Below are 27,881 nucleotides of genomic sequence, written 5' to 3' on the forward strand. Positions count from 1 at the left end.
GGCATCTGTTTAAAGATAATACAGATCTGTAGAAACTAATTTAGTTTCTATGGGAAGATAAAAAAGAACTGAATTATTGCATTCAGGTCTTTAAAATTCTCTTGCGTTTATATTCCAACTCTGGCTTATTAAAGGGATCTGTGCTCTGTTAACATACACATGTGCTTACAATATAAACAGCTTAACTAGACATCTGCGTTGACTACATAGAAGAGGCAGTTAACTTTTTGCCTTGTTTCTGTTCAATGATCTTGATATTTTAGCCTGTTGGCCAGATGAAACAAGATCGTTTTTTTTTTTTGATACCAGATGTGTCACAGTTTGGGCTTGCATTTTGCAGGTGCTCCCCCCAGCTGGGAAGATGGAAATTTGCCATCTCTCAGGGATGATGATTCAGGATAGAAATATAAGTGTGTTAAAATATTAATGGAGGGCTTTGTCCCTTGTGAGCTGCTTATGCATAACATATGAGCAGACCAACAGCTGTTCTATATTTTAAAAGGAAAGTTAGAAAGTTAGATGCATACAGAGCTATTCAAAACATAAGCAACTGCTTGAAGTCATGGAAACAAGATTCAACAATAACCTTTTATTTGTGAAGCTTCCCAAGAAATAATAATCCCACCGGGCTGTGTTCAGGTGGTCTCAGGGCATTGAACAGTTGTTCTGTTCCATCATTTGGATTCACTCCATCTCCCTTATATAGTGGTAGAGATACTACCTTTATTAGATATGGGGATTGGTTTCTAGCTGATTTCTACTCTCCAATATTTAATCATAATTTTAGAAGTACCTATTTGTTTTGTCCCCCTTTTCACTTAAATATATTGTGAAAGACCTAAAAGGTCTTTTATGATGGAGTTGTCAATTGTGATATCGCATTCCAGCCTGTAAAGTAAGAAGCCTTTAGCAGATAATGTTCATCGTACCTATTTCTTTCTTCAAGAATCTCTTAAGATTAATAATATGAACCAGCATCAAGGAATGACACTATTCTTCACATTCACACCTTGTCTTACACTGATTCTGATGGCAGGAAAGACTCCATAAGCCTTTTTGTCCAGCTCCTGGACCAGGACAGTGTTAGACCCACTCCATATTCACCACTCTGCCTCTCAAAGCCCACCCCCCCATCCCTGGCTCCTTCTGGATCTCTAGTAATAGACTCTTCTTTTCTTTTGGAAATTGCTGTTCTCTCAACTATAGTAAGGTCTACATGATTGGTCCTTGCATTTCAATTTGTAGAGCTCAAGAATATTTTATGTAACATATTTCTCTTTCTCTGGAGTTAAAAGAACAAATCAGCTACAGTTCTTGAGAGTCCATCTCTCTTGGGTTGGTATCTGTGTTATTTCAACTCAACTACATGTGACAGTAGCAGTGACAACTGGTCATGTAGCCAGCAAGGTTGATCCATGACATGGAGTGAACATTTTATAGGAAATATAGCATTTAATAGGAAGAAGTTTGGAAGGAAAGGGATTGTCTGACGGTGTTGAAATCTGGAGTGTGGCCAAGGAAAAGTGCTCCAATTTAAATCTTAGGACCTGTGTTCTAGGCATCGTGCTCTTGCTTAACAAACTGCAACCTAGAGCAAGTCTTAAAAACAAGATGGCGTCTAAGTTCTAGAATCCTGTTTTATTACTATTATTATTAAAAGGAAAGGTGTGTAACAGGAGAGATTTTGCTTGGAAGAAATGGTGACTGCAAGTTGTCAAAGTACTTTTTTTTGCAGGGTTGGGGAGTTGGCAGCTGAGGGAAGTTATCCTCTTTTTGAGATGGCCTAACCCCCATCAGGCCTTGCCTAACCAGTCAGAAAACAATTCTGCCTTCCTGGAGAGCACCGAAGTCTCAGAGCCCAGGCCAGGGGCATTGGGATGGTGAGTGGTGGAAATGTCTAGGAAAGTTCTCATTACACTAAGGCTCACCGAGTAGGCATTTCCCGGAAGCATGTTTGAAGTGTGGGAACCCATGACTGGCCCTTTTTTTCCATAGGTGAAACAAGGTAAAATGACTTTCAATTTAACATGAGTAATTATATTTCAGTATCAACAGAAAGTAACAAAAATGTAATTTTACAGAGTGAATACTAAAAAAAGAAAGGTATTTTGAATTGTAATTTAAAAACTTAGAGCTGAATTGGATTATTTATTGTGTCTTCATCCTCAATAATGAACCCACATTGTTGAAGATCTGGTTTAGGGTGGGAACTGTTAATTTTTTTTTTTTTTCTTCTGCCAATGCCCAATATTCAAAGAATACTCAGGTGCTTTCAAAGATTTGGTAAATAGAACTTTGTCTTCTCTCAATGCATCCTTGGGGGAGGATTTATAAAAACTTACAGTTTTACAAGCTGGAAAAACATCTTGTTTCAACATCCTGGTTTTGTAGATAAAGAATCATAAAGAATCCAAGATTTTGAGTGACTTTACTAAGGTCTCTCCACTGGTAATAAGAGAAGAGAGACTAAGAATCGTGGTTCTTTAGGATGACATCACACTGTTAGATTAGCAGAGACATTTATCAATGAATGTTGACAAAAAAAGATAGATTCTGACCATGAATTATTTTTCTATGATTTCCATATATGAGAGCTGGTTTAAATCAACCATTTCCAAGGATGACAGAAGGAAGGAGTCTTGTATAGTCTGAAAGAAAAGCAGAACTTTGTCGTACTGATTTGGTTTATTTTTAGTCATATTTATTTTGAATTTCAAATTGCATTTAAAGAGAACATGATGGAATCTCTCTGCCATTTCCCTTTCTAACTCTTCCCCCTCCCCCTTATTTTGGATTAGCTTCTGCATATCAGAAAAAACATTCAACTTTTGGCTTTTGGAGTCTGGCTTATTTCATTTAGTATTATAGTCTCCAGTTCTATCCATTTATGATCAAATGCTGTAATTTCATTCTTTATGGTTGAGTAATACTCCATTGTGTATAAAACCCACATTTTCTTTATCCATTCACCTGTTGAAGGGCCCCTTGTTTGGTTCCATAGCTTGGCTATTATGAATTGTGCTGCTATAAATATTGATGTGGCCATATCCATATAGTATGCTGATTTTAGCTATTTTGGATATATATATAAAGAGGAGTTGGATAGCTGGTTCATATGGTGGTTCCATTCCTACATTTTTGAGAAATCTCCATTCTGTGCTGTTATAATGTTTGCACTAATTCTGTGCTGCTCCAGAGTGGCTATACTAATCTGCAGTCCCACCAACAGTGTATGGGTGTGTCTTTCTCCCACATCATCGTCAGCATTTATTATTATTTGTATTCATAAAAATTGCCATTCTGACTTGAGTGAGATGAAATCTCTATGTAATTTTGATTGGCCTTTCCCTGATATGGAACATTTTTCCATATATTTGTTGGCCAATTGTATTTCTTCTTTTGACAAGTGCCTGTTTAGTTATTTTGCCCCATTTTTAATCAGATTATTTGTTCTTTTGGTGTCAATTTTCTTAAGTTCTCTATATATTCTGAGGGGCAGGTGACAAAGATCTTCTTCTGTGCTGTAGGCTCTCTCTTCACACTCTGGTTTCCTTTGTTATGAAGAAGCTTTTTAATTTCATGCCATCCCTCTTACTGATTTTTGGTTTAATTTCTTGTATGTTGGGGGTCTTGTTAAGGAAGTTGGTTCCTGTGCCAAAAAATGGAGTGTTTGTTGGATCTATATTTTCTTCCAGAAATTCAGAGTTTGTGGTCTAATTCCTAGGTCTCTGATTCACCTTGAGTTGATTTTTGTGCAGGGTGAGAGATAGAGGTTAAGTTTCATTCTTCTACTTATAGACATCCAATTCTCCTAACACCATTTGTTAAAAAGGCTACAGTGGTGGACTAGATGAAGGGAACTAAGCGGGGGGATAAGACATGGGAGAATGGAAGGACAGCTGAATGAGTCTGACCTGATTTTGCTATGTACATATATGGATATACCACAGTGAATCTCACCATCATGTCTATCCACAAGAAACTAACTCAAAAACAAAACAAAACTACCAAAGTAAATAGCAAAAAGATCAGTATAGTAGAGGGAAAGGAACACAGAGAGTGGGGAGGGAAGGAAAAGGGGAAATACTGGAAACTGAATTAGATCAAATTATATTCCATGATTTTATGTCAAAATGAATCCTAATGTTATGTATAACTAAAAAGAACCAATTTTAAAATAAAGCATGAGATTTTTATGTTTAATGGGGATCTTTATAAAGGCACTCATATGTTAACTTCTCAAAGTTCTTTCCAAGTTTTCATTCCTATAAAAAAAAAGTTTACTTGCTACTCTTTTTAGTCAGAAAGGAAACTAAAATTGGGTGAATTTAGACTGTGAAATTAGTGGATGAATTGTCTGGGAATCAGTTTCTTTTCAACATCCCAAATAAGAAGGACTTATAGATGGACACCATCTGTTGACTGATATCTGTCAACTAATGAATGGGTAAACAAAATGTGGTATATCTATACAATGGAATACTAGTCAGTCACAAAAAGAAATGAAGTACTTATACATGAAGCAACATGGTTGATCCCTGAAAACTGTTACATGAAAGAAGCCAGACACAAAAGGACACAAATTCTATAATCCTATTTATATGACATGCCCAGAATAGGCAAATCCACAGAGATCTGAGGTAGTTCCCACTGGGGCTGTGACAAGGAAAGAGTGGACACAGACTGCTGATGGGCATGGGGTTTGTTTTTCCAATGGTGAAAATGTTACGGAACTACATGGTGGGAATATTTGTATAATGTTTAAAGTGCTACTGAAGTATACACTTGAAAACTGTGTGCACGACCACATTGAATTTTGTGATGTGTGTTCTACCACAAATTAAAAGAAAAGGGGATTGAATCAGTGAAGCTTCAGTATAGCAACCCTCTCCGCGATCTATGATTTGTGAATAGGACCAAGCCTTGAGATTCAAGGATATTCATTATCTTGGAAGTTAATGGTTTCTATAGATTTGGATTTCATATACAGGATTTGGGGGTAAAGGGAGGGCCAGGGTTTATGCGCAAATATCCCAGAGACTCCTGTTACTTCTACTACAAAGACTCTGCCTTTTAGTTTAAGAGTGAACAATCTTGGAAGGTCTCAGGCTCTTTTCTTTTTTACTCTATGCAGACAAATCACTAGACTGATTACAAATAGAAAGGTTTAAACCAAACCTTAATTTATCTGGACTCCTCAACTGTCATGTAGGCAGGTGAGGAGCATGCCCTCAACAGTCCAGCCGCATGGTCAGGCCTGTTCCCCCTCCACTGGTCCTGCCCCTCTCTAGCCCTGAAGGGCCCATCCCCCACTCTAACATAAGGAGTTTGTGTTTTGTTCCTTGGTCTCTTGCTGAGCTTTCTTTTTGACAATTCTTACACATTCAGTCCACTGTGAGAGACCTTCATTTTAGCAGCAGGGTTACTTGGTGACAGAGGTTATTCATTTGTGCTTTGAAATTGGATGTAAGAAAAAAAACGGTTGTACACTTTCTTCGTGGCATGATTCTAATAGTCTTTGTTTCTTCATTTCTTAACACACACACACACACAACACGCACACATAAATATAATGGTTGTTCTTGCTCTGGCAGTGATTTTCCCCCAGATATAAAAGTTATATTGGCTGTTATTGGCTACATTAAGAAACCTCCAAAGATTGGGTGATCTTCTAAGAGAATATTTATTTTTATTTAAAAATATGACACATCAAAGTGAAGCAGTAACATTAAAAAAAAAAAAAATAAGAAGACCTAAAACCTTTTCCTAGAATTGGAGGAAGGGATTTGCTTTTAGTTCACACTCACTCTTGATGCCAGGAATAAGAACCATCATCATTTTCCTCCTTTGTGGGCACTGAGTACAAATATGAAAAATTTTACTTATAAACCAGTGAAGTGTTAGGACTTTAATTTTATTTAGAAATTAAAACTCCCCCAGTAAAATACCTTTTCTTCATTTTGTTCTGCATCTTGTGAAATCCTGAATTCAGGGATGTTATTACATTTACTGGATTTGCTTCTTCCGTTCAACTCCAATGTGGTTTAGAAAAAAAAAAAAATTTCTCCTCTGTTTCTCATAGATTTCTCAACAGAATAATTTTCTAGGAGATACTTGATTCATTTGGGGGAATTTGGGGAAATTTTTCTTATTGTTTTTTCACGTTCATAATAAAGGATTTCTGACAAAAATTTAAAATACCCTATGGAGACCAGCTTATTGTATAATAACGATTTATTGTATGTAATAAACAACCATCTGTAGACTGATCATGAAAATAAAGACCAACACAAATGTGGGAGTTCCTCATTTTCTAAAGAAATATATCTTTATTGACTTTTTCCATTTTCTTACAAAGCAGTTAAAAAAACCTCATTCCTGCCCTAGCATGCTATTCAATGTTAGGATGACTGCCCCCTTAAGAGACTGTTGGTGGAGCTGTCTTAAGGTTTTCCTAAGCACCACAGAAGAGCAACATCGCTTGGTCCCATTTTTACAGGATAGAATCCAAGATTCACCGGATAATGTATGCTTAGCTCTCTTGAATAAGACCAGTTTAGTGAATTAATGTTTGAAGAAGACCAGTTTAGTGGATTAATGTCTAATTTACACACATTAATACAGACAAACCTTGAATCTTTACAGATTAAATGCCCACTTTATATCATGGTGTGATTATGTGAATTATGGGGGAGTGTACAGTATATAGATGTATATGTACTAGATATATCTATAAATAAAATAGTGCTTTAAGGTAACAATATTCTTTGGTTGATTTAAATGCCTGTGGTAGACTCTGGTAAAAGGCTAAAAGGCAAATGGCCCCACTATAATTGTCAATCTTAACACTGAGCTTGTGCGGAAGGTCCCTATACTGTTGACTGTCAGCATTTCCAGGTCCACGATGTATTCTCTTGGTCCTGTTAGTGACTTTACGAGCACAAGCATGGCACTTACAGGACTTGTTTGCTAAAATAAAAGAAGAAAGAAGAGGGAGAGAATTAGTTTTCTTGGAATAGAGTTTCTCTTATTATACTTCCAATGAGAATTAGGAAATAATTAACTACTGGATAGGTAAGAAGTGGGATTAAAAAAACTACTACTTATCCCTTCCTGATTCCAAACCTTCTTCATAGTTATCCTTGGACCTAGCTCCAAGTTTCAAGGAGTTGCTTTTCAAATAGGTTTTCTTTTCTACTTCTCCCTTTCTGTGAATGTTTCTTATACCCTTGAGTAGTTTCAGCTATTTTAGAGTCCAGAGCTTGGAATCAGATCATTTTTGAACTGGTAAACAAAGCTGTAATTTTTCATTTTCTTCACATTGAGCATCTATTTACATTCTAGTGGGTGAAGAGAGAGGGAAACAGTTAATTTCAATAGAATGTTGCAAATATTAAGGAATATGGGGATACTCAGGGTGTGTGCAGACAGGTGCAAATACACGGGAAAAAGAGGAGGAATCCTAAAATATTAAGGAAAGGCTTTGGAATACCCAGGGAGAGTCCCCAGGGATAAGCGGAAGTTCTGTAAAGCATCATGTTCAGAAGAACTCAATGCAGTTTAATTTTGATGAAAAATGTGACGGGTGTTGGAAAGAGGAGAGAGATGATATTGGTGGGGTGGGTAAGCAGATGGTGAATCTGAATGACAAAGGATACAGAGAGAGATTCAGATTTAGCAATCACCTCAAGGGGTGGACATAAAACCAAGGGAGAGAATGTGGATGTAGTAAAGCCAGAGTTCTAGGAGAGGATGACACTGAAGGAGTAGGTAGAGGAGAAATCAAAGAAAGAAGCTGAGAAGAAATAAATGATTAAGTGGGGGAACAGATGAGTGGTCAGTTGTGTCCACCAGAGCGGAGGAGGATGAGGATTCTGGAATTTTAAGGTGCCTCTTGGATTTAATGTATGGAGGTCATTAGTGGCTTTTTTTCCCATATCAGCTTCCATATGGTAGTGGGAACAGAAGACAGGAGTGACCAGGAAGTGATAAAGCACAGACCATGATTACAGACTGCATTTAAACAAGCTAGTCTGGAAAGGGAGAGGAAAGGTAGGGCAAAATCCAGAGGGAAAAACATGTTGAATATGTAGGAAGTAGAGGGGAGTCTGTTAAAATAAGATTCTGGAGGAGATAAAATGAAAAATACATGTGCTGGGTGGATCTTGATTGACAGAAACGAAACCTTGTTTTTGGAAACTTGATGGAGGATCCAGAGACGTAAGTTTGCAGTGAGTGGCATGGGAAGTACAGCTAACTCATACCTATTTGATGTCAGTGGTTTCAGAGGAGTAGGAGGTGAGGTCACCTACTGAAAATGAAGAGCTCAAGGACTTAAAGAATATGGGGACATTTGAGACCAGGGAATAAAGAAAAATGGAATAAAAGAAATAAGAAAAAAAAATAACAGAATTGTTGAGCATACTGAACACCCATCTGTAATAGGAGACCAGAATTTTATAGGATTACTAGTCCATACAAGCTGGGTATGAAAATATATATGGATTTATGGGATTGATGTGGGGCTGCCAGATGGAGGATTGATGTGTTGGTGACAGGGTAGTTTAAGTGTCCACCAAGTAGCTGATAGACTGGAAGGAGACAGGGGATTGGAGGATCAGGGAACTAGCATCACTTTGAGGGTGAAAAGCACTGTGTGAGAGTGATGACGTGAGAGAGAGAGCAGGGTGGTGGAGAGGGAGGATGGTCACCAGAGACCAATACCTGAGTGTGGCCATGGGGGTTGGTGCCATTTTGTTCTGCATCTTGTGAAATCCTGAATTCAGGGATGTTATTACATTTACTGGATTTGCCATGGGAGATAAGATGGCTAGGGAACTATAGGCTAGGGCACTGGATAATTCTAACAGTGCTCAGATCAGGTTACAGAAAGGAAATGTCTTCATGCTGTAGCCTAGCCCTTCCTTATTTCAGGCTCTCCTCTCTTCCCACTAATCACCCACTCCAACACACTCTCCCTGAGTGATCCTATACGTCACCATGGCTTTGATTATTATGCATTTGCCAGTGACTTGGAAGTCTGCATTTTGAGTTCCAAATCCACAAATCCAGCTACAAGTATCTCTACTTTGATTTTTCACAGGGACCTGGAATTAATTTATCCAAATGACCTTTCATCTTTCCCTCCACACTGGCTCCTTGTTCTTCTTTATCTCCACTATTTACTGTTGCTCAAGACAGAAACAAGAAGGGTCTTCTTGATGCTTCTTTCTCCTCAAACGTCCCAATAGCAAATGAGTTACCAAGTCATGTAGTTTTTCCAATATCTTCTTAAATCTGTTCTTTCTTTGTTTTTTAAAACTCCTGGCTACCACCCTAACTTCCTGTCTATCTCTTGAATGTGTAACTGGTCTATTTCCATTTTTGCCCACTTCAATCCATGATCTGTAATGTAGATAGGCATCATTTTAACCTGAAAGTCCAATAGAGACTCCTCTACCTGAAGGCCTTAAAATACTCTATAAGGCTTGTGAGATCTAGTTCTTTCTGCTCTCCAGGATCCTCTCAGGCTCCTCTGCCTCTAGCACTAGACCAACTGCACTTCTATATACTCCTTTAATTTGCTATTCTTCAATTTGTCCTTGAGTTTAAATCTATTTGTACCAGAAGGCTGACCTGATTAGGTCTTCTGCTTACATACTTGTGAGCACCCTTTAAACTCTGTGTTGCAGAGGTCAGCACCCTTGTGAGCACTTGCACAGAGTCTAAACTATTATCTCCAATGGGATAGGAATTAGGCTGCTTTTATTTATTTTTGTGCCTCTAGGATCGTCTATAGTACTTGCTTCTTGGAAGCAATAGCTGTAGGTAACAGTAATACTTTGAAGGTGATACTTTACTTTCAATTTTGTGTACTACTTCCTTATAAATTGTCCCCTTTTCTAGGGAAGGAGCTTTTCTCAGTATTCTCCCAAAAGGAATAAAAATAATAAAATCCTATATTCCACATATCCTTTCAAGGATCAGGTCAAGTCTCATGACTATCCAGAAACTTCCTTTATCTATTAATTTTTTGCTGTCTTTAAACCATGGATTTAAGTACAATGCTGGCTCCTTCTTTTCCATAGATGTTAACTTTTGCTGCACAATTGTAGTCAGAACTCTTTGAAATCAGGAACAGTGCATTACCTGTCTTTTTAATTCTTCACTATGGAGCCAAGAACATAGTAGTGCTTAATTATGGACTGCCTGTTGATTCATAGGCATAAGTGGAATTTCAATGAGAAATTTTGTAGGATTTGATCCAAGTGCTTTTTGAATTATGTGATAAGAAATAGTATTGATGTATTTTTTTTAGCATTTAAAATAGTTTTTTATTCAAGTAATTTAAAATGATTTAACTCTGGGATTATCAAAATTGGCAATATTTTATATTATTCATGGGAAAAAGGCTTTGTATTTGTATTTGAAAAATCAAGTCAATAACTCAATAAATCAAGTCAATGAACAAAAATAACTTTCAAAGTGTCCTGTTTATTGCAGAGAAAAACCACGTTGGAACTTTATTTAACTGCTGATCCTACTAGGGAATTTTATTTCTTAAAATTATGGTGCAGAGTTCAAAATGGAAAGTTATTTTTAAAGCAGAATTTGAGATGAACCTATCATATTACCGTGGGATTACTGATAATATTATCTGTTTGGGCTAGAATTAATTAATTGGTACTATCTGAACTGTGTAAAACTCATTTACAGGAAACTTTTTACAAATAACCTAGTGCATCTCAAATTTAAGACACCAAATGCTAAAGAAGTTTATTTTTTCCTACTAGAAAAAATAATGATAGTAATAGACTGTATTTTGGGTTGGGTTTTTTCTCTTCAGAAGTTGGTCATGAGAAATTAATCATTTCTAATTTACTGGCAAAGAAACAGAATCACATTGCTTAAGCTGGAAAGGAAGTCAGCATATCAAAGAACAGGATAAACGTGTAAACATTAAAAAATCTGTAAACTCGACCACAAGGATGAATTTCCCAATTTGCTTTCATATTCTCAAAATGAAATATTGACTTTAAAATCTGATTAAAAAGGAAGAGTGCCCAAAGGAGTTTTGAAAAAAAAACTGTAACTGGATGAATAACATCCTGAGCTTGAAACAGTTACGGTAACCCTGCAAACTGCTTGGTGGGGTGCCATCATTTTCACATGAAGTGGTGAGCTGTATTTAAAATGTGTCAGAATTTTAACCTAAAATGAACTTGCTGAGATTTTGCAGGGGAGAATGGAGTCCGGGAGATCAGCTTGGAAGGCTCTGGAGAGACTGGGGAGGTGAAGCAAGCAGTTTAGAGAAGAGGAGGCTGGGGCTTTGGAAGCAAAGATAAGCCAGGAGACACTATGAAGAGAGAAATGGCAGAATTCAGAAGCAAGATTTCACATAGGTAATAAAAGACAGGGAAAAGACCTGGGTGAGCCCACACTGCCCAGAAGACAGTGGTATATGTGTTGACTCATACGATGCAGCGGAGTAGGTCACTTCTGAGAGTGACAGGTTTTAGTTTTGCTGTGAATGTAAACTATCTTGCAAATGTAGCAATAAGGAATTAATGATTTTTGAAAAACTCTCTGGAAATTATTTTTCCTACATACAATCAAATGTCATTGATTTGTAGGTTTGTGTTTTGGTAGTCACACACAACTCTAGTACTAGAGTCGGCAGTTTGGTATCTTGTGATTTTAGGGAAGCTACTTAATCTCTCTGCATGTCATATTTGTCTTCTGTAAAAAATCAAAATCAATATTAGTATATATCTTACGGCATTACCAGGGGATTAACTGAAATAAGATACACTGGAGGTCCTTACACATGTCTACACACAAAACTCTAAATGTTAGCTTTCCTTCCAAGTGAATACGACACGACAAACTTCCACCTTTCTCGATAGCTGCCTTCAGGATACTTACCCTTAGGTAGAACTCTCCATTTTCATTTCCAGATTTAATCCGAAAAGTATTGATGGTATTGGCATAAATAGTTGTGGCCTGTATCTGGAAGATGTCTGATGGTACAGTCCTGTCAGAGCGGATGCTCATATATTTGTAGACTATGGATTGGGGCAGTTCCCTGCACATAGCATTTGAGACTGGGCAAACACATCGGCTGTGGAGACAAATAAAAAAGCATTCAGTGGTTTGGTTGGGGAGTAACAGAAGAGGCTTACTTTCAAAAGTTCTGTTGATGTTTCTTACTTCTCTGATGTTAAAATATAGGGATCTTGACAAGGATTTCGTGGGTAACAACGGAAGCCACCATGATAATTCCAACACATTTCATCCTCTCGGCATTCATTGGCGGTCTCACACTCATTGATATCTGCAGACATAGGGTTTAAGAGTATATTGATCAAGAAGATTGTGTAAGTGGCAGGAAAATTGTGTAAGTTTCATGGAAGGCAGTATATAAGACACAAAACTGGGTGGAACCTGAATGCATTACATTGAATTCAGGACAGATGTAGTTGAGCCATTCTGCACAGATTAATATGTATCGTTTTGTGATATTTTTTTAAAAATCAAGTACCAATTGTTTATCTGTTAAATTCAAAGTCAAATGCTAACCATTGACTTGGCTTATATTAAAAAAAAAAAAAAAAGCCAACCAACCAAATACCCTACCAGTTCCTTCCCTCAGGGAGATGATAATTTAGTTGGGAACAATTACTTATAAAGCAAAATGGAATTAAATAGGAGATAGATAAGGACGGAGGAGGACTTGAAGTGAAATTGACTCATTCTGCCTGGAGGATTAGGGAAAGCTGAATAAAGAAGTAGGCATCTCAGACTGGCCTTGAAGGGTGGTAGTTAAATGGATTTTTCATTGCTAGGGTGGGGAAGGCTTCCCAGGATGAGAAAGCAGCAAGGAGAAACTATGCAGAGGGCAGCTGGTCCTTTGTCTCAGGAGCTCAGGAGAGAGAAAACATCTGGAAAGGTAGTTTCAGGAAGTAGGCATGCTGAGGGATAGATGAGGGGTTTCCATGGCCAGGAGGAAGGAGCATAGCGGAAGTGATGTCAATGTCATGAGGTTTTCCGCCTTGTAGAACACAGATATTTAAGGACTGTGTAGAAGAAGAAGGGGCTGGTGCCAAAGAGCCAGAGGGAAGAGTTCCAACTGTGAGTAGGCTAGGCTGGATGAAGGCTCACTTCAGATTTGGCTATTTGGAATTCCCAGGTGATATCTGAAAGAACACCTTAGTGAGCCATTGCAATTGTAACCACAGAAACAATTAAATTAATATCCATCTCCCTAGGTCTATCTCCTTTACATTTGAATACTGATTTATATTTTATCCCACATAAACATTTTCTGAATCATGCCTTCCCCATCATTGGATATTTTCATTCATTCATTTACTCATTCCACAGGTAATTTACTGAATCCTTGCTGCAAGCCAGGCATGGGCGGGGTGCTGGGATATGATCTCTCTTTTGTATTCCCATACCTGGTACTCCACTTTTAGGATCTTTATTGCTTTCTGCTTTGCATTATTGAAATCTGCCCGTTTGTTTTAATCCTTCTATTGTAAATTCCTTGAGGGCAAGAGCATAGTACCCACATTTTAACCCTTTTTATCACCTAGTGTTATTGCGTTGGGACATTGGCTTTTAAAAACGTTAAGTTTTGCTTCTCACATAAAACTGTGTGAAGACAGGTGAAGAAGATGCTATCTCCTTTTGACATGGAGAAAAAAAAAATCCACCATGGTTAAGTGGTGGATTCAAGTTCATGTAGTGAACTTGAGTGACAGGCATCTTTCCAGTGCAAGGTTCTCTAGGGAAGAATAATTCCAATGCCTTGTCTTTACAGAAATTTTTTTTTTCTTTTGACTTCCAATTGGCTAAACTTATCTGAATTCTAGGAGGAAACTGGAAAAGTTATGCAGTTTCCAAGAGTCAGACACAAGAAGTGTCTTCTTGGACTGGCTATGGCTGAGGACAGAAAACCTAACTCTCTCTGAAGAAATTACAATTGACTTGCCCTTTCAGCCTTTTTTTTTTTTTTTTTACCTTTTGGAAAAATAAAGGTGATGTTTAGCTCAAGGGAAAAATGAAGACTGGATTGTTATATGGAGTCCAACAATAGCACGAGCAAGCTTTATTCTATAACTTTGGTGATTACTTCTGACAGTGTAGAGTCTAGCATAATCAACAGCTTAACCATTCTGGAAGGCTGTTCAAAAATGAACAGTATTAAAATATTTGAGGAGCATGCATCTGCATGTATGTTTTTTTTTTCTGTCTGTTTAGATAAAACACACACACGCGCACACACACACACACACACACACACACAGAGTTTTCATTTTTGTAAGCCTGTGGAAATGAGAAAAGTTATTTCATACCCAAAATAAGCCCTTAGAGGAACGTAAGAATTCAAACCTTCTGAATTCTACTTTGTTCTTATGGACAGGGCTCAGGAGAGATGGTTTCAGTGGGGGAAAGCAATTGGTTGATACTTTAAAAGAATGCAAGTCTCTTTCACAAACAATATTTTGGCTCACTCAAATATTCTGAAGCTACATATCTTCAATATAACAACATTCATGAACCTCCATCTGTAATTTCAGTGCATTTTCCTTCTTTACTCAAAACAGATATGTCTCTGGATATATAGGTCAGGCAAGTAAGATCCTACTGTACATTAATTTTCTTTTGTCTTTGTTCAATATCAACTCCATTTATGATCAGAAACACATGGACATTTGTTTGAAGGACTCCAGGGAAATTGGTTAAAATATCCTACTGGCTAACATTTTCCTGCATGCAATATTCATGTTAAAAGTCTCAATTAGGGTTCAGTAAGTAAGACCTATGGAATGCAATGTTTCCCCACAATTAACATTTACAGAGTTTCTAGTAAGGGTTATAAAGATGTTCATTAAGAAATGAACGACATTTTGATTATGCACATACCTAGTGGTTGGAGTCTAGCTTCATGCTACAAAAGCCCAGGTCACGATGTTCCTCTGAGTTACTATTTCCCTACACGATTATTATATAGACTGAGACTTTCCAGTGTTTCCTTTCCTTGATCTTTTCCTTTCTTAAAAAGATCCTTATTGTCCTGTGTGTACTCTTTCCAATTCTGAGATTTTAAAAGTCTCTAGGAAAGACTTACTATTAGTTCCTGACATTGCTAAGCAAATTCCATAAAAACACTTTGAATTGTAGGAACTTCATAGTTTATGAATTATTTTCACATTATATTGTTTCATTCCCACATCTCCTTTTTCCAAAAGAGAGAGCTGAGACTCAACAGAAGTTTGATTTGCTCACTATTGTGTAGATAGAATGTAGTACATCCAGATTCAGTATGCAGAAAGGCAGTACATACATCAGAATGCAATACATACAGATTTTTTCTGTCCTCAAGTTAAGCCATTTTTTATACTTTCACTGTTTTATGTAAATTTGAGTATTTATACTAGTTTTCTCAGGATTATTTACATGTTTTGTTTTATCTACCAGTCTTTTTCCTCTTGAAGAAGTTTTAAACTACACGTGGTATTGGAGGTACATTTTCAAATTTTGGCACATTTTCAAATTTTCCTAAAAGATTCTGAAATTATACAATTGTAGATGGTTGCATCTCACATCTATGTGTAGGTGTGAAGACCACCTAAGTATTTATTTTGTAGCTGGTACAAGGTCATCAATTATTTTTTGGCTTCACAGTTTTTTTCCTGAAGAATACAGGCACATTTTAGTACATATTAGGATGATTTTCTCATCATCTAAATTATTACATAATTTATAATCTTGGTATCTTAGAGAATTAAGACTAAATTGAGGTTATCTCTAACTCACATGTTAAATTGAGGCTCTAAGCTCAAACTCATGGTGAAACATTTTCATAACTGAATCTTTTCTGGTAGATGCTTGGAAGAGATTATATGTGCCAGTTAGTAGAGATATTAACATTTTATTAAAACTATTTACACTTTTTAGAAAGGAAAACTGTTACTCTAAATTCCAAAGAAAGTCAAGACTAACATGGAGTCTCCTCTTTATGAGATGTGCATTATCTCATGATGAATAGGGACACAAAGAGCACTAATTGTGTATTCAATGTGGGAAAACTGAAAATCTGTAGTATAGAATCCTGTAACTTCCTTCAGGTTCTTCCTGGGTAAAACCAATCACTTCACATGTAAGAAAACAAATTTACCTTGACATGTTCTGCCTCTCACCACTTGGTATCCCTGGGGGCACATACATGTGAATTTCCCAGGTTCATTGACACATTGATATTGACACAGGTAGTTTGAGGTTCTGCATTCATCAATATCTGTTGAATCAGACAAGAGCAAAGACACAGAGTTGAAAAACTTTCATGTCACTACTTTGGTAATATACTTTTTAGATGAGCTGAAGAGAATAAAAACATTGTAAACTTTAAACAGAAATATAAGATTTTATCAAAAGCTTGAGGTCAAATTCTAACAATATCAGTGTATTTCCCTGTACAACTTCCCAGTATCAGGAGTTTTTATTTTTACCATCAGTTTTACTGATTAATTGTGGACAGTTTAGTTAACCTTGGACCTAACTATACTAGCTAAACAGACTTAATGAATTGGGGACATGTACTTCACTTTGTGCTCCACACAGGATGCAGATTCATGTTTGTCTTCTCAGAAATTGGGTGACTCTGCTACTATATTCATCTGAGCTTTGAATTCCAAGCCTATTCTCTGTGCAAGTTTCCAGAGGTGACATTTTGGCAGAGTCTTGTCTTCAGAGGAAGAATGCTTTGCATATCTGAATAGGGATGCATGTTTAGTTTGCTCAGAATTGCAGAAGCAGCTTCCTTGAGCTGGCTCCTTATGGTTTTGAGTGTAATGGTATGATGTGAGGCTTCTCTGGGTAGGGTATGACCTTTATGGCCCCAAGTGAATCTGAAAGGGACCCGGAGGAATTTAAGGACATCAAGTGTTGATGGTATCCCCTTCATGATATCTTATGCTGCTTGAATTATTCAGAGGAATGGGCACATTCAGGACTCTGAAGATCATCCATCCAGTAGAATGGCTGTCTTTTTACTTATACGAAACTAAAACCTAGGTAGCTTAAGAAATATACCCCAGGCACACAGTGGCAGGAATAAAGCTAGGGGCCAGGTCTCTTGTTTTTTTATTGCAATGTTTTTGACAAGCCTTCAGCATTTCTTAAATTCAAACATGCACAGCAATCACAGGGCATCCTTGTTAAATGCAGACTCTGCTTCAGAAAGTTTGGGCTGGGGTCTGAGATTCTGAATCTCTCAATAAGCTTCCAGGAGCACTGGTGTTATTGGTCACCAGATCACACTTTGAGAAGCAACACACTAGAACATCCTTTCTAATGATTAGACCCAGCTAGCATATAAAATTTCAGTTATTTCTGTTTTTTTTTCTCTTGGTAACATATGAAGAAGCCAACATTAAACTATATGAATTAGATTTTGGAATAGAATTTGTGTGAGTAAAAATTTGTTTTCATCAACAGCTACACGATCAGAGAAAGCCACACGAATGACAAGGGAGGACTCTTATTGCATGTTATTTCAAAAATATTTTACCTTCACAGTTGAGCCTATCACTGCTCAGCTCATATCCTTGATTGCACTGACAGATGAATGAACCGAGAATGTTGTAGCACTGCTGAGCACATTGGTTGCTGGCATCACATTCATTTATATCTGAAGGGAAAGGTTGTAGATATACATATAACTTTAAACATATATTTGCTCTCTTGTACCTATATCATCTGATGATAAATGAGTAATTCCCTAGCTGAATTCTTTGCCCTGCAGAAGCTCATTCGAGAACATCCATTCAGTTTCATATTTGTTGGAACAACTTCAAAGGTCTGTAATATACTTCTTTTAGAAATACCAGAATGTTTTTTTCTAGGTACGACAGTTTGATGTTTGATAAATCTTCCCCAAAGAATTTAATGCTTCTAATAAATAAACATTCCAGTGTCTATTTTCTTTTGTTGTTCAGATTCAAAATGCCAAGTCTATAAATAATTGTTATAAGACACTCATACTGATACGGTCTCTCAGCATGCTGTAGTGAAGATTTATCTGTGCTATTTATTACTTTTTAAATGGTTTCTGTTAAATTCCATTACAATTATAACATAAGCCTTTGAGACTCATACAGAGTTTTGCAATGCTCTAAGGCACTGAAAATATTGTGAAAAGGCATTTTTCCTGCACTAGATTCTTTCCATGTCATGCCAATCTTATAATTGTGTGCCGTGACATTGCATTCTGAAAGGGGAGAAGAAGCATGTAAAAATCAGATGCACTTTCAGTGGAAAGTTTATGTACTTGAACTTCCAGTAACCCCCTTGGCACCATTATCACACCCTGTTGACGAATTGGTGTGTGGATGTATCAATTGATCTATAATTTGAAAGAAATTTTGATACACTTACAGAGGAAAGCTAAAACCAAGCTTCAAAAAGGTTTCCGTTCACATGTTGATGTGTTTTAGGAAACACGTTAGTTATTGTCCTTTCAGCATTAAATGATTACTCAAAGGAAGTTGATGGAAACCAGTTCATTAAAGAATGCTGAAAACTGGAAGTAGTGCACCTTGATATGGGGTCTCCTTTTTTTTTTGAAGACAGAAATCAATTAGGATGGCAGTCTCCTCAAGACTTACCTACACAGGTGTAGTTGTTTGCCGCCAACTGAAACCCGGGGTTGCACTGGCAGTAAAATGAGCCTGGAGTGTTCACACATCTTTGGTGGCAATACGGAGGCACAGAGCACTCATCTATGTCTAAGAGACCAGCACACACAGAGAGACAAATTATTGACTTACCAAGTTTTCAGCAGAGATGATCTAGAAAACCTATGTAGGGAAGACCTTATTAAAAAAAAATCCCTTTGTTACTAAAATTCGGGTATAAGTATTTTAAATATACTTGAATCAGCATTCTGAAGTTAAATAAGATGTTAAGAATGAAGACTGCATACTCCAGTGTGTGATAAATAATCCTGGCTGGGTGGGTTGAGACTTAAAAGAGTAAAGTAAATAAGACCACTTCACATACATAAGAGAATGTCCATGTGGGGAGCTAAAATCTTATGAATGAGGTAAAAACCAATTAAGCAATGCAGCATGAAACTAAAAGAAAGGAAAGGAATTGTAGAGTATGTGTGGCTGGTGACAGGGGCTAAGTCACTGAAATGTTCTGTGTCCTGGAGTTTCTTCTGCACACAGTGAAAGGAAGGCTTGGCATATGTATCTTAGGAAGTTTTTGTGAGAGTCAAATGAAAGAATGCTGTGGAAAGAAAGGATGCACAACAAGTCACCTCTTGAGAGGGCCCTGCTGACACCAATGAGGTGTTCCAGATGGTGTCTTTCTCAGACAAATATTTCCAACCATAAGATGCTCAACTGAGAACTTGCAGAGGAAGATGAACATCTTAGAAGCATAGTAAAATGTCACTAATTCATGACTCTATGCTAATGACAACTCCAACATGGCATGTGTCATTCAGAGCAAAAAGTATGCAGGTACAAGGTAACACTGTATACAGACCCTGCCTTTTGGTAAAATGAAACAAAACAATGTGAAGCTGTTTGGGTACTTTAAAAATGTGAGAGGCAGTGTGCTCAAGTGACTTCAGGGTAACCTAAGTTTGGATTTTCACTTTGGCAATTACTATCTTGGTCTTAATTCTCAAGCTTCCATTTCCTCTTCCATAAGTAATAGTGTAAAAATATGATAGAATTGCTAGGAGGATTACATGACATAATGTAGGCAAAGTTCCTGGATCACAGCAGATAAAAATAAATGAGAGCTATTATTAATAAGCTGCAAAATATTTTTGATTTAATCTGCATCTTTTAAGGATTTTTTTTTTTTAGTTGTTGATAGATCTTTATTTTACTTATTTATATGTGGTGCTGAGAATGGAACCCAGTACCTCACACATGCCAGGCAAGTGCTCTACCACTGATCTACAGCTTCAGCTCCTTAACTACTTATTAAAATAAAGTGTATTGTCTGATCAATGTCGCCTCCTCAAGGAGGTCATTTCTCCCACACATATAAAATAGTTTATTCTGCCCCATCTATTTCTTTATCTTTATTGCTTTAGATGGATCACTGAAGGCTTGCTAGAGGAGGTATTCTGAACTGGGACTGAGCAGAAACTTGCTAGGAGGGAATTTCCTTGAGCCCTTTGCATCACTTGACATTGAGTTATATGTTTATCTGCCTCTTGTTTGTCTCCCTCACTACAATGCAGGCCAAATAAAACCTGTATCTTCTCCTTAAGGTAAAAACAGTGGGTCTTTTTTTTTTTTTTTTTTTTTTCTGATCATGCCATACGCTTAATATGTGGAACAAGGACTGGCATAGTGGGTGCCCCATAATCATTATTTGAATGAATGGAAGTTTAAGGCTAATTAGCACAGTGCTTCCTAGTACCTTGTATTATAGGCAGGTTCCAGCATTGATAGTCATTTATACAAATGGTACTTTCTAATAGTTATGACTTTGTACAATCTGTTTGTTCATTATTATAGCCAGTATGCAGAACAGCGCCTGGCACACAGTCCGCCTTAAATAATTTCTTGATAAATAAATAATGTGTGTCTTCTCAACCAGTGGACATTCATCAACCATTGTTATTTGGTAACATTGTATTTGGCACCGCCGGTTTATAATGATCTGCATCTGCCTAGTATGGAATATAGGCATGAAACAAATTTCCCCATGGAATAACAAGATCAATAATAGACAGATGTACAAGGGATAGAAGGAGCACACTGTGCTACACAAAGTGTGACCTACTGACTGCTGCTGGTCCATGGACTATTTGGATCGATACAGAAACTGAAAGTATATGTTTAGGTATAGCAATTGACATTACCACAATATTTTTTATTATACCTTACAGATGTATTGGTCTTGCAACAGATTAGAGATCTGCAAAAGGATATTTCATCATAGTTGATGAGGAAGGAGTGACCAATTATAGTTGGATGGATCACGGAAGGCTTGCTAGAGGAGGTACTCTGAACTGGGACTGAACAGAAATTTGCTAGGAGGGAATGTTCTTGGAGCAGGAAAGAACTTGGGTGGGGGTACTGAAGTGTGACAGTGTATGTGTATAATTAGTCATGAAGGTCTCTTCCTATTTTCTCACAAAGGGCTGTGACCATATTATGTTCCTGTCTTCTAGGTTCGCCCTGCAGTAGGATGAGTTAATTCTTTCTTCTGGAACATTTATTTTATTAACTAACACAATAGGCAAAGCTCTGGTGTCCGTGGAGTTTCCCCACACTCTTTTCCCAAACCATGGCTCAGCTGCTACAAACCCTGGGTGCTCCTTAGAGGCTGGGCACCAACCCCAGCATCTAGGCACGGTCCATGGCAGGCAGAACTGGGCCACGGCCCATGAGAAGCTCAGTGCTGACAACCTAATGTCAACAGCTCACACTTGTGGGTGAAAAGTGATTCCCTATCTCCACATCCTCACCCTCTATTCCTAAGAGAAAATAAGGCCTCTTCACTGGCCTGTGGTAAGAGGCGGTATCTAAATAAATGGACAGAGGGACTCAATTACAGAGTTCCAGGGCTACTGCTGGGCCTCACTGTTGAGCCAGGATGCTTTATTTTACTTCACTATTTGCCAGTTTACCTCCTCACACTGTCTTCTTCCATTTTGAATGCAAAATGCACCCACGGAGCATCCATCCTCTGTGTGGTGGGCTCTCTCTGAGGACTTTGGAGCCAGCAGTGACACATGCTGACCTGGCCCTGGCCCTCAGGGAGCTGACATGCTCAGACCCTCAAGGAAGCAGGTATCATGCTTGGCTTTGCACTTAAAACTCCCGGCACAGGCTGGCAACAGTCTCTGGCCTTTCTGTTAATCTCTGCATGATGATGGCAAGCAGCTGCACCACACAGGGCCAGTCTCTGTGGTGGGTGATCCTGTGCAGGAGCTCCTGAGGTAGGGACCCCTGCTGTCTCCACAGGACACAGGAACAAGGAAGGACACTGAGAACTGAAGTTCCAGCCTTGAGAGGATGGAGCTGGGATTTGAACTTCACCCTTTTCCCTGTGTGCTGCGTGAGCTATGCAACAGTGTGCCAAAGCCACATCACTAGTGTGTTGGTGCAATACCCGATAATTTAAAATTATTTTCTTGGTTGCCCTGTGGTCCAATTTGTACCACAGATTTCTGCTTTGGCTTAATCTGTAACACTTTGCTGTTCAGGATAGGCTTAACCTTTAAGGCTAGTTGTTCTTGTTAGATGGAGAATGGATTGGTAGTCAACAAAAGAGGAAGTATCATTGCTATCATTCTTCAATGGATATGGGTGCTTTGCTGTGAATGCCTGAAGATGCCCAGGACAAGACTCTATTTACTGCCCCATGGGACTTACCCACACACTGCTCTCCTCGCTTCTGATACCCTGGAGGGCAGTGGCATGCAAAGGAGCCTCGTAAATTGATGCACACTTGGTCTGCTCTACAGTTGTGCGTCCCTGCAGTGCACTCGTCGATGTCTGTCCAAGTCATGCAACACAAACAATGTTTTAGTAGATTGTGAAGATTTCATCATTTCTTCCATTTTGCCATTGCTTTTCTTAAACTGAATTTGACTTTATTCTTAAAGCATTATACTTTTGTTATATTGAAAATATTTTAAATTTAAATCATTTCAAGAATTCAGTAAATAACTTCATAGATAATGGTTTGTTAAAACACTAACATTTTGCCATGCTTGTCTTGGCTGCTTTTGTTTTGTTAAGAAATAAAACATTGCAGATGCAGCTAAAGCCTCACCCCATCCTCAACCCCTTACCCATCATGTGCCAGTCTCCTAACAGGCAGAAGATGTCTATACTTTTGTTAAACAGGGATTAGGTGTGTGCATCTAGTTGGATATAGTAGTTTAGTGTGTTTTAAAATTTTAATAAGTTGTATGTTATCTGATGTTCCACCCATATGTTACGTTATAATTTCTATTTACAAGGCTTTAAAAATCTGCCCAGTAGGTGGGTATAACTAATATTATACATTTAATTTCCTGTTGCTTTTTAAATTTTTTTTGCAAATGGTAGAGAAACATTTATGTATAAATTTTTCATTGCAAATTCAAAATACAAGGGATTCAATAAGATCATATTCCTCCAGGAGACAAAGACTGGTGTATTTTAAAATACACAATTTCCCAAAGCCTTTTACTATTTCGACAAATGTTCCTTAAGGAATAAGCAGGTCATTGTTCTAGAAAAGTAAAACAAACAAACAAACAACCCAAAACAAACAACTCAGCTGTACATATAAAACCAGTTTAGAGAATTTGTTTCATATGAAAATGTGATATAAAATCGTGTGTGTACATTCAGGTTTACTGTCATTTATAAGTGAATTCAATTTTGCCTTATCTATATCACCTTTGTATTCATTCAAATCTCCCACATCATTAAGTTAAATAGAACAAATTAAAGCATTACACAGTTTTGGCATCCTCTAATTGAAGACTCTTAAGTGTCATTAAGAGTATCGTATGACTTGTAATTCTGAGATGACACATTTTGCATGAAAACTGAGATAGAGTTAGGGGATCTTAAATCATCCTGTCTTAAATCATCACTATGGTCTACATGGGGGTGCTCTAGCAGAAATAGTGGACCAAGAATCAATTTTTAAAAAAAATAACCAATCATCTGAGTTCATGCAATCTCTGCTTTCCCTTTCAGAAGCTTAGAGAGTTGTCGTTTGTGTTTTCGCCTCATTTTTCCATGTTTTCAAGGTGAATTATTGCATTATGCAGTGTCCTAATGTAGAAAGACCTGGTTGTAAGAAGTTTGTCCTCAGATAACTGTTTCACTTAGCTGGGCATGGAAATGATAACAGAGATTCTTCCACAAGAAAGAGGGACAGAAGGTGAAAAATACTCGAGTGTTGTATGGCTATTTGTTGGATAATAACCTATGAACGCATCTACTTACATAATTCTTTGAACCTGGTGATAAAGTTTTAGCTGAGCTTTCTTGGTATGTTTCTGGCTCTGTTTTGAAATTTATCAGTACTATTTCTATCATTGTTAGTTTCAAACCAGTGATTGCAAACTGTGCTTTTTGGGTACGATACAATGGTTCGATAATCTTTCTGTGAGATTAATCTGCTCCTTTTGGTGTCTTTTATTATTTTCTCATAGGCACTTGATGAAAACCTTTCTACTGGGGTTTCTTCAGAGCTTTATGACTCGTTAATGCAGAAATGACAGCAGAATTCCTATTGTTTTATGTCAAGAACATTTGCCAGCATTTGCGGTGATAACAGCCCTGAGAGATATGGCAATGTTAGATTCAGATGTGGCAGGTTTCCTCAGCACACTCTGGCAGAAGATCAAGGACTTGGGCTGCTGCTGCATTTCTAAGGGAGGCCTCACCAGTGACTGAGGCTTATTCTTTTGGAGACATCTCTCTGCAAACTGCCTCCACCCCATTGCATTCTCGATGTCCTACCATTTCCTTCCTATTTCCACATTGTTTATTTCTAAGTCTCTTTGATAAATAGGTTAACATGTCCAGTGGAATCAATACATCATTAAATAGTTTTTAAATACAGAAACCTGTGCTGCTACTCCTTAACTATCATGTCTGTTAAGCTCCCAGAGGTTTATTTAATAGAAACAAAAAAAGTTAAAGTAATTTAATAAAAACAAACAAACAAAACCCCAAATACCACTACCTCCACTCTCACTATGTTCTTTTCTCTATCAAAAACCAAGCAAAGCTGGCAGTGGGTGCATGCCTGTAATCCAAGCAGCTCAGGAAGCTGAAGCAGGAGGATCACAAGTTAGAGACCAACCTCAGCAATTTAGAGAGACCCTGACCCAAAATAAAATAAAAAAAAAATTAAAGGGGATTGAGGTATAGCTTAGTGGTAAAGCACCCCTGGGTTCAACCTCCAGTATCAATCAATCAATCAATCAATCAATCAATAACATAAAACAAGCAAAGCTGCAGTAGGATCGGCCTCACCTAATGTTGACTAGTGATTATACTTTCTACTTACCTGGACTTCCAAAATGATCAAGAAAGTAATCTCTGTGACCAGGAAAGCAGGCTTTTTGTTTTGTTTTTTGGTTCTGGAAATTGAACTCTGGGGTGCTTTACCACTGAGCTACATTCCCAGCCCTTTTATTTTTTGACAGGGTCTTGCTAAATTGCCCACGATGACCTCAAAGTTGCAATCTTCCCGCATCAGCCTCCTGAGTTGCAGGGATTATAAGTATATGCCACCATCCTTGGCTCCAGAAAGCAGTTATTTACTGTATTTCCACTTATGGCTTCTCTGACTTCAGTTTATAATATATTCCTCCTTGCTTTTAGCAGGTTATCTAGTGCTGAAGTCTCCCAGTGGAATGAATTTTTTTGAGCTATCATCTATTATAGTATACATTTATTAGTTTACTTAAACAATTACTTTCACTATTTAAAACAATTGCTCTTTAACATCCTGTTATTGAACATTTACACAGCTATACAAGGTCACATCAAAATCATATGTTGATAAACTCTCTTATATTTGTCTTTTCTACTTGTAGGCATTTCAATATGATTCAAAAATCACTAATTCAGCCAACACAAACAATGTCTTTTACAGGCACCTCTGCGGTGTGTAGTCAATTTTCTACATCTATACTGGGGGTGGGGGGGTATGTGCATAGGCAAGAACAATGCTTTATTTTTCAGGGAAACTATTCAAGTCTGTCAAGATTTTCCTGATGATGAAAGAATAAATACTCTGGGGAGAGGAGTTTGTATTGTGTTTTTAAATTATCTACCATTTATTCTTGATAGTTAAGCTTACTTGGTTTTTTAGGTAGTCAGCATATGCCCTGGGCCCTGGAATCCAGCTCTTTGAGGATGGAATCTATATATTACTTTTTCTGTATGCCTAGCCCAGTAGAGTGCATAGCACATGGTGATTTTCAATACTTATTTGCTCAATAAATAGATGAATGAGTCATTGTTTGCTGGGAATTGATGCCTAGAGTTTAAGGAAAGTAGGGTCAGTGCTTTATCTCATGCAACTAAAATTTATAAGATAGTGTGACATGCAAGAACTGAGAAACAAATGCAGCAAAATCAACAAAGTATGGGTCAGTGGGAATAATGTAAAGCGACTGAGTGCAGAAGAATCCATGAGGCATGAAGCAGCCTAAGAGGGAAGCAGCTTCAGGAGGTTTGCCAAGGCGGTGGGTCCTCCGTTGCATTTTGAAAAAGATGAGATACATGAAGTAGCAGGAAAATGAGCTTGTTTCTAAGGAGAAAGCTGTTCCCATTAGAAAACAGTGGTGAGATCCAGTTGCTGTGCATGAGGAGAATGGAAGGAGCTGAAGTCAGCACACTGGAGGCACTGTGTGTAAGGAGCCTGGTACAGTGCCTGGCAGAAGTTGCTCATAAACTGCTGGCTCAAGTCATGAATAAAATTCAGGGCCCTTCTATACTGTAATATGAATTGTAATGCATTTTGCTGTCATATATGACAAATTAGAATACAAAATAAAGTAAAGCCCTAAAGGTGGGATTAGAGAGTTTGGATTATACACCACAGCAAGCAGACCTGAACTATGCAGTCATAACCTAATGTTGACATTAACAGAGAACAAAATAATAGAATGTGCTTCCTAAAATATCACAACATATTTCATCATTATAATATATTAAGAATAACTAATGGCAATATTTGGTGATTCTCTCATTTTTCAAAAATGTGTCCACGGTCTCCCTCCTAGTGATTTATACTATTCGTGGGTCCCTCTCTTGCTGACTTTGGCAACTTTAGTTGCTTTAAATAGTCCAGACTAATCTTTGCTCAGCTGTTACTTCTAGCGTCTTTATCACACTGGCCGTCAGTCGATGGAACCACACATTTGATCTCATCTCCAAGCTAATGGAAGCAATGGTGTCCACATCACTGTGGTGTCCATTAAGTTTCTGCTTAGGCCTTCATTCTCTCTGTTTTTTGGCTCCCTCCTTTCAGTCTGACTCATATTTCCCAAACCCCTGACTCATGCTGCTTTCTCTCTCTTATGCAACATTTTAATCTCTGCAATGTTCTTTCCATAATTTGATAACTTACCACGACATGGAGTCACTTCAGTGCGTTTTTATGGGCAACAAACTATCTGCATTTTGAATGCTATTGAGTGCTTATTTAGACTGTTCTAATTTGTGCTGCTTTAGGTTTAAGAAATAATTCAGAAGTACATTTGAATAAGCCACCATAGGCTATTAATGGGTGTGCCCTGAAACGGGAGGAAGGGGATTGAAGTGATTTTTATTCTGTGATAGCTATGGGATCTAGGGTCATAGTATCAATGAAACTTTCTAAATGAAATAAAAGAGACTCACTAGATAGAGGTCTTATAGTAACTTGGAATATTCATCTTATTTTCCAGTATAATCCTGGAAGGTAGGAACTAGTTTAGCAAGAGCTGAGGGTGTTGTTGTTTTACTATTGCCTTATTTATTAAGGGCAATTGATAATTATAACCTGAGTAATCAAGGTATTAAGTTCTATTGATTGAAATCATAATCAAAATATATAATATTTTATATAGCTTCATTTATAATTTATTAAAATTCTAAAATTAACTGGGATGAAAATGTTTTGCAGCATGAAATGATCTATTATTTGGTGAGGGAGTCAGATTTACAAAACCCAGTCCTGTGGAAAAGGTGATTGCATCATCCACAATTAACAGATGAGGAAGGAGGTTACTGAAATGTAGGCTCAGTGAGGTAGCTTGCCTAAGATCACACAAAACAGAGATTCAAACCCAAGAGTTCCAGTTAACTTCTGTAGTTTAGTTCTTTAGAAAG

At 37.6% G+C, this 27,881-nt stretch overlaps 1 protein-coding gene across 1 annotated transcript in view; it reads right to left on the minus strand.

Annotated features, from left to right (window-relative positions):
• Positions 1-6,712: 6,712 nt before the first annotated feature.
• The window catches only part of Efemp1 (EGF-like fibulin extracellular matrix protein 1), a 55,683-nt gene continuing 34,514 nt past the window's right edge, over positions 6,713-27,881 (minus strand). The window contains exons 5-11 of the mRNA XM_076832864.1: positions 22,419-22,541; positions 18,675-18,794; positions 17,579-17,698; positions 16,187-16,306; positions 12,211-12,334; positions 11,926-12,121; positions 6,713-6,969 (exon numbers count right to left, since the gene is read on the minus strand). Of these exons, the coding sequence (XP_076688979.1) occupies positions 6,808-6,969; positions 11,926-12,121; positions 12,211-12,334; positions 16,187-16,306; positions 17,579-17,698; positions 18,675-18,794; positions 22,419-22,541 (965 nt within the window). The 3' untranslated portion in view covers positions 6,713-6,807. The remainder of the gene's footprint in view (positions 6,970-11,925; positions 12,122-12,210; positions 12,335-16,186; positions 16,307-17,578; positions 17,699-18,674; positions 18,795-22,418; positions 22,542-27,881) is intronic.

The sequence above is a fragment of the Callospermophilus lateralis genome, chromosome 14, assembly GCF_048772815.1.
Source record: "Callospermophilus lateralis isolate mCalLat2 chromosome 14, mCalLat2.hap1, whole genome shotgun sequence".
NCBI lineage: Eukaryota > Metazoa > Chordata > Mammalia > Rodentia > Sciuridae > Callospermophilus > Callospermophilus lateralis.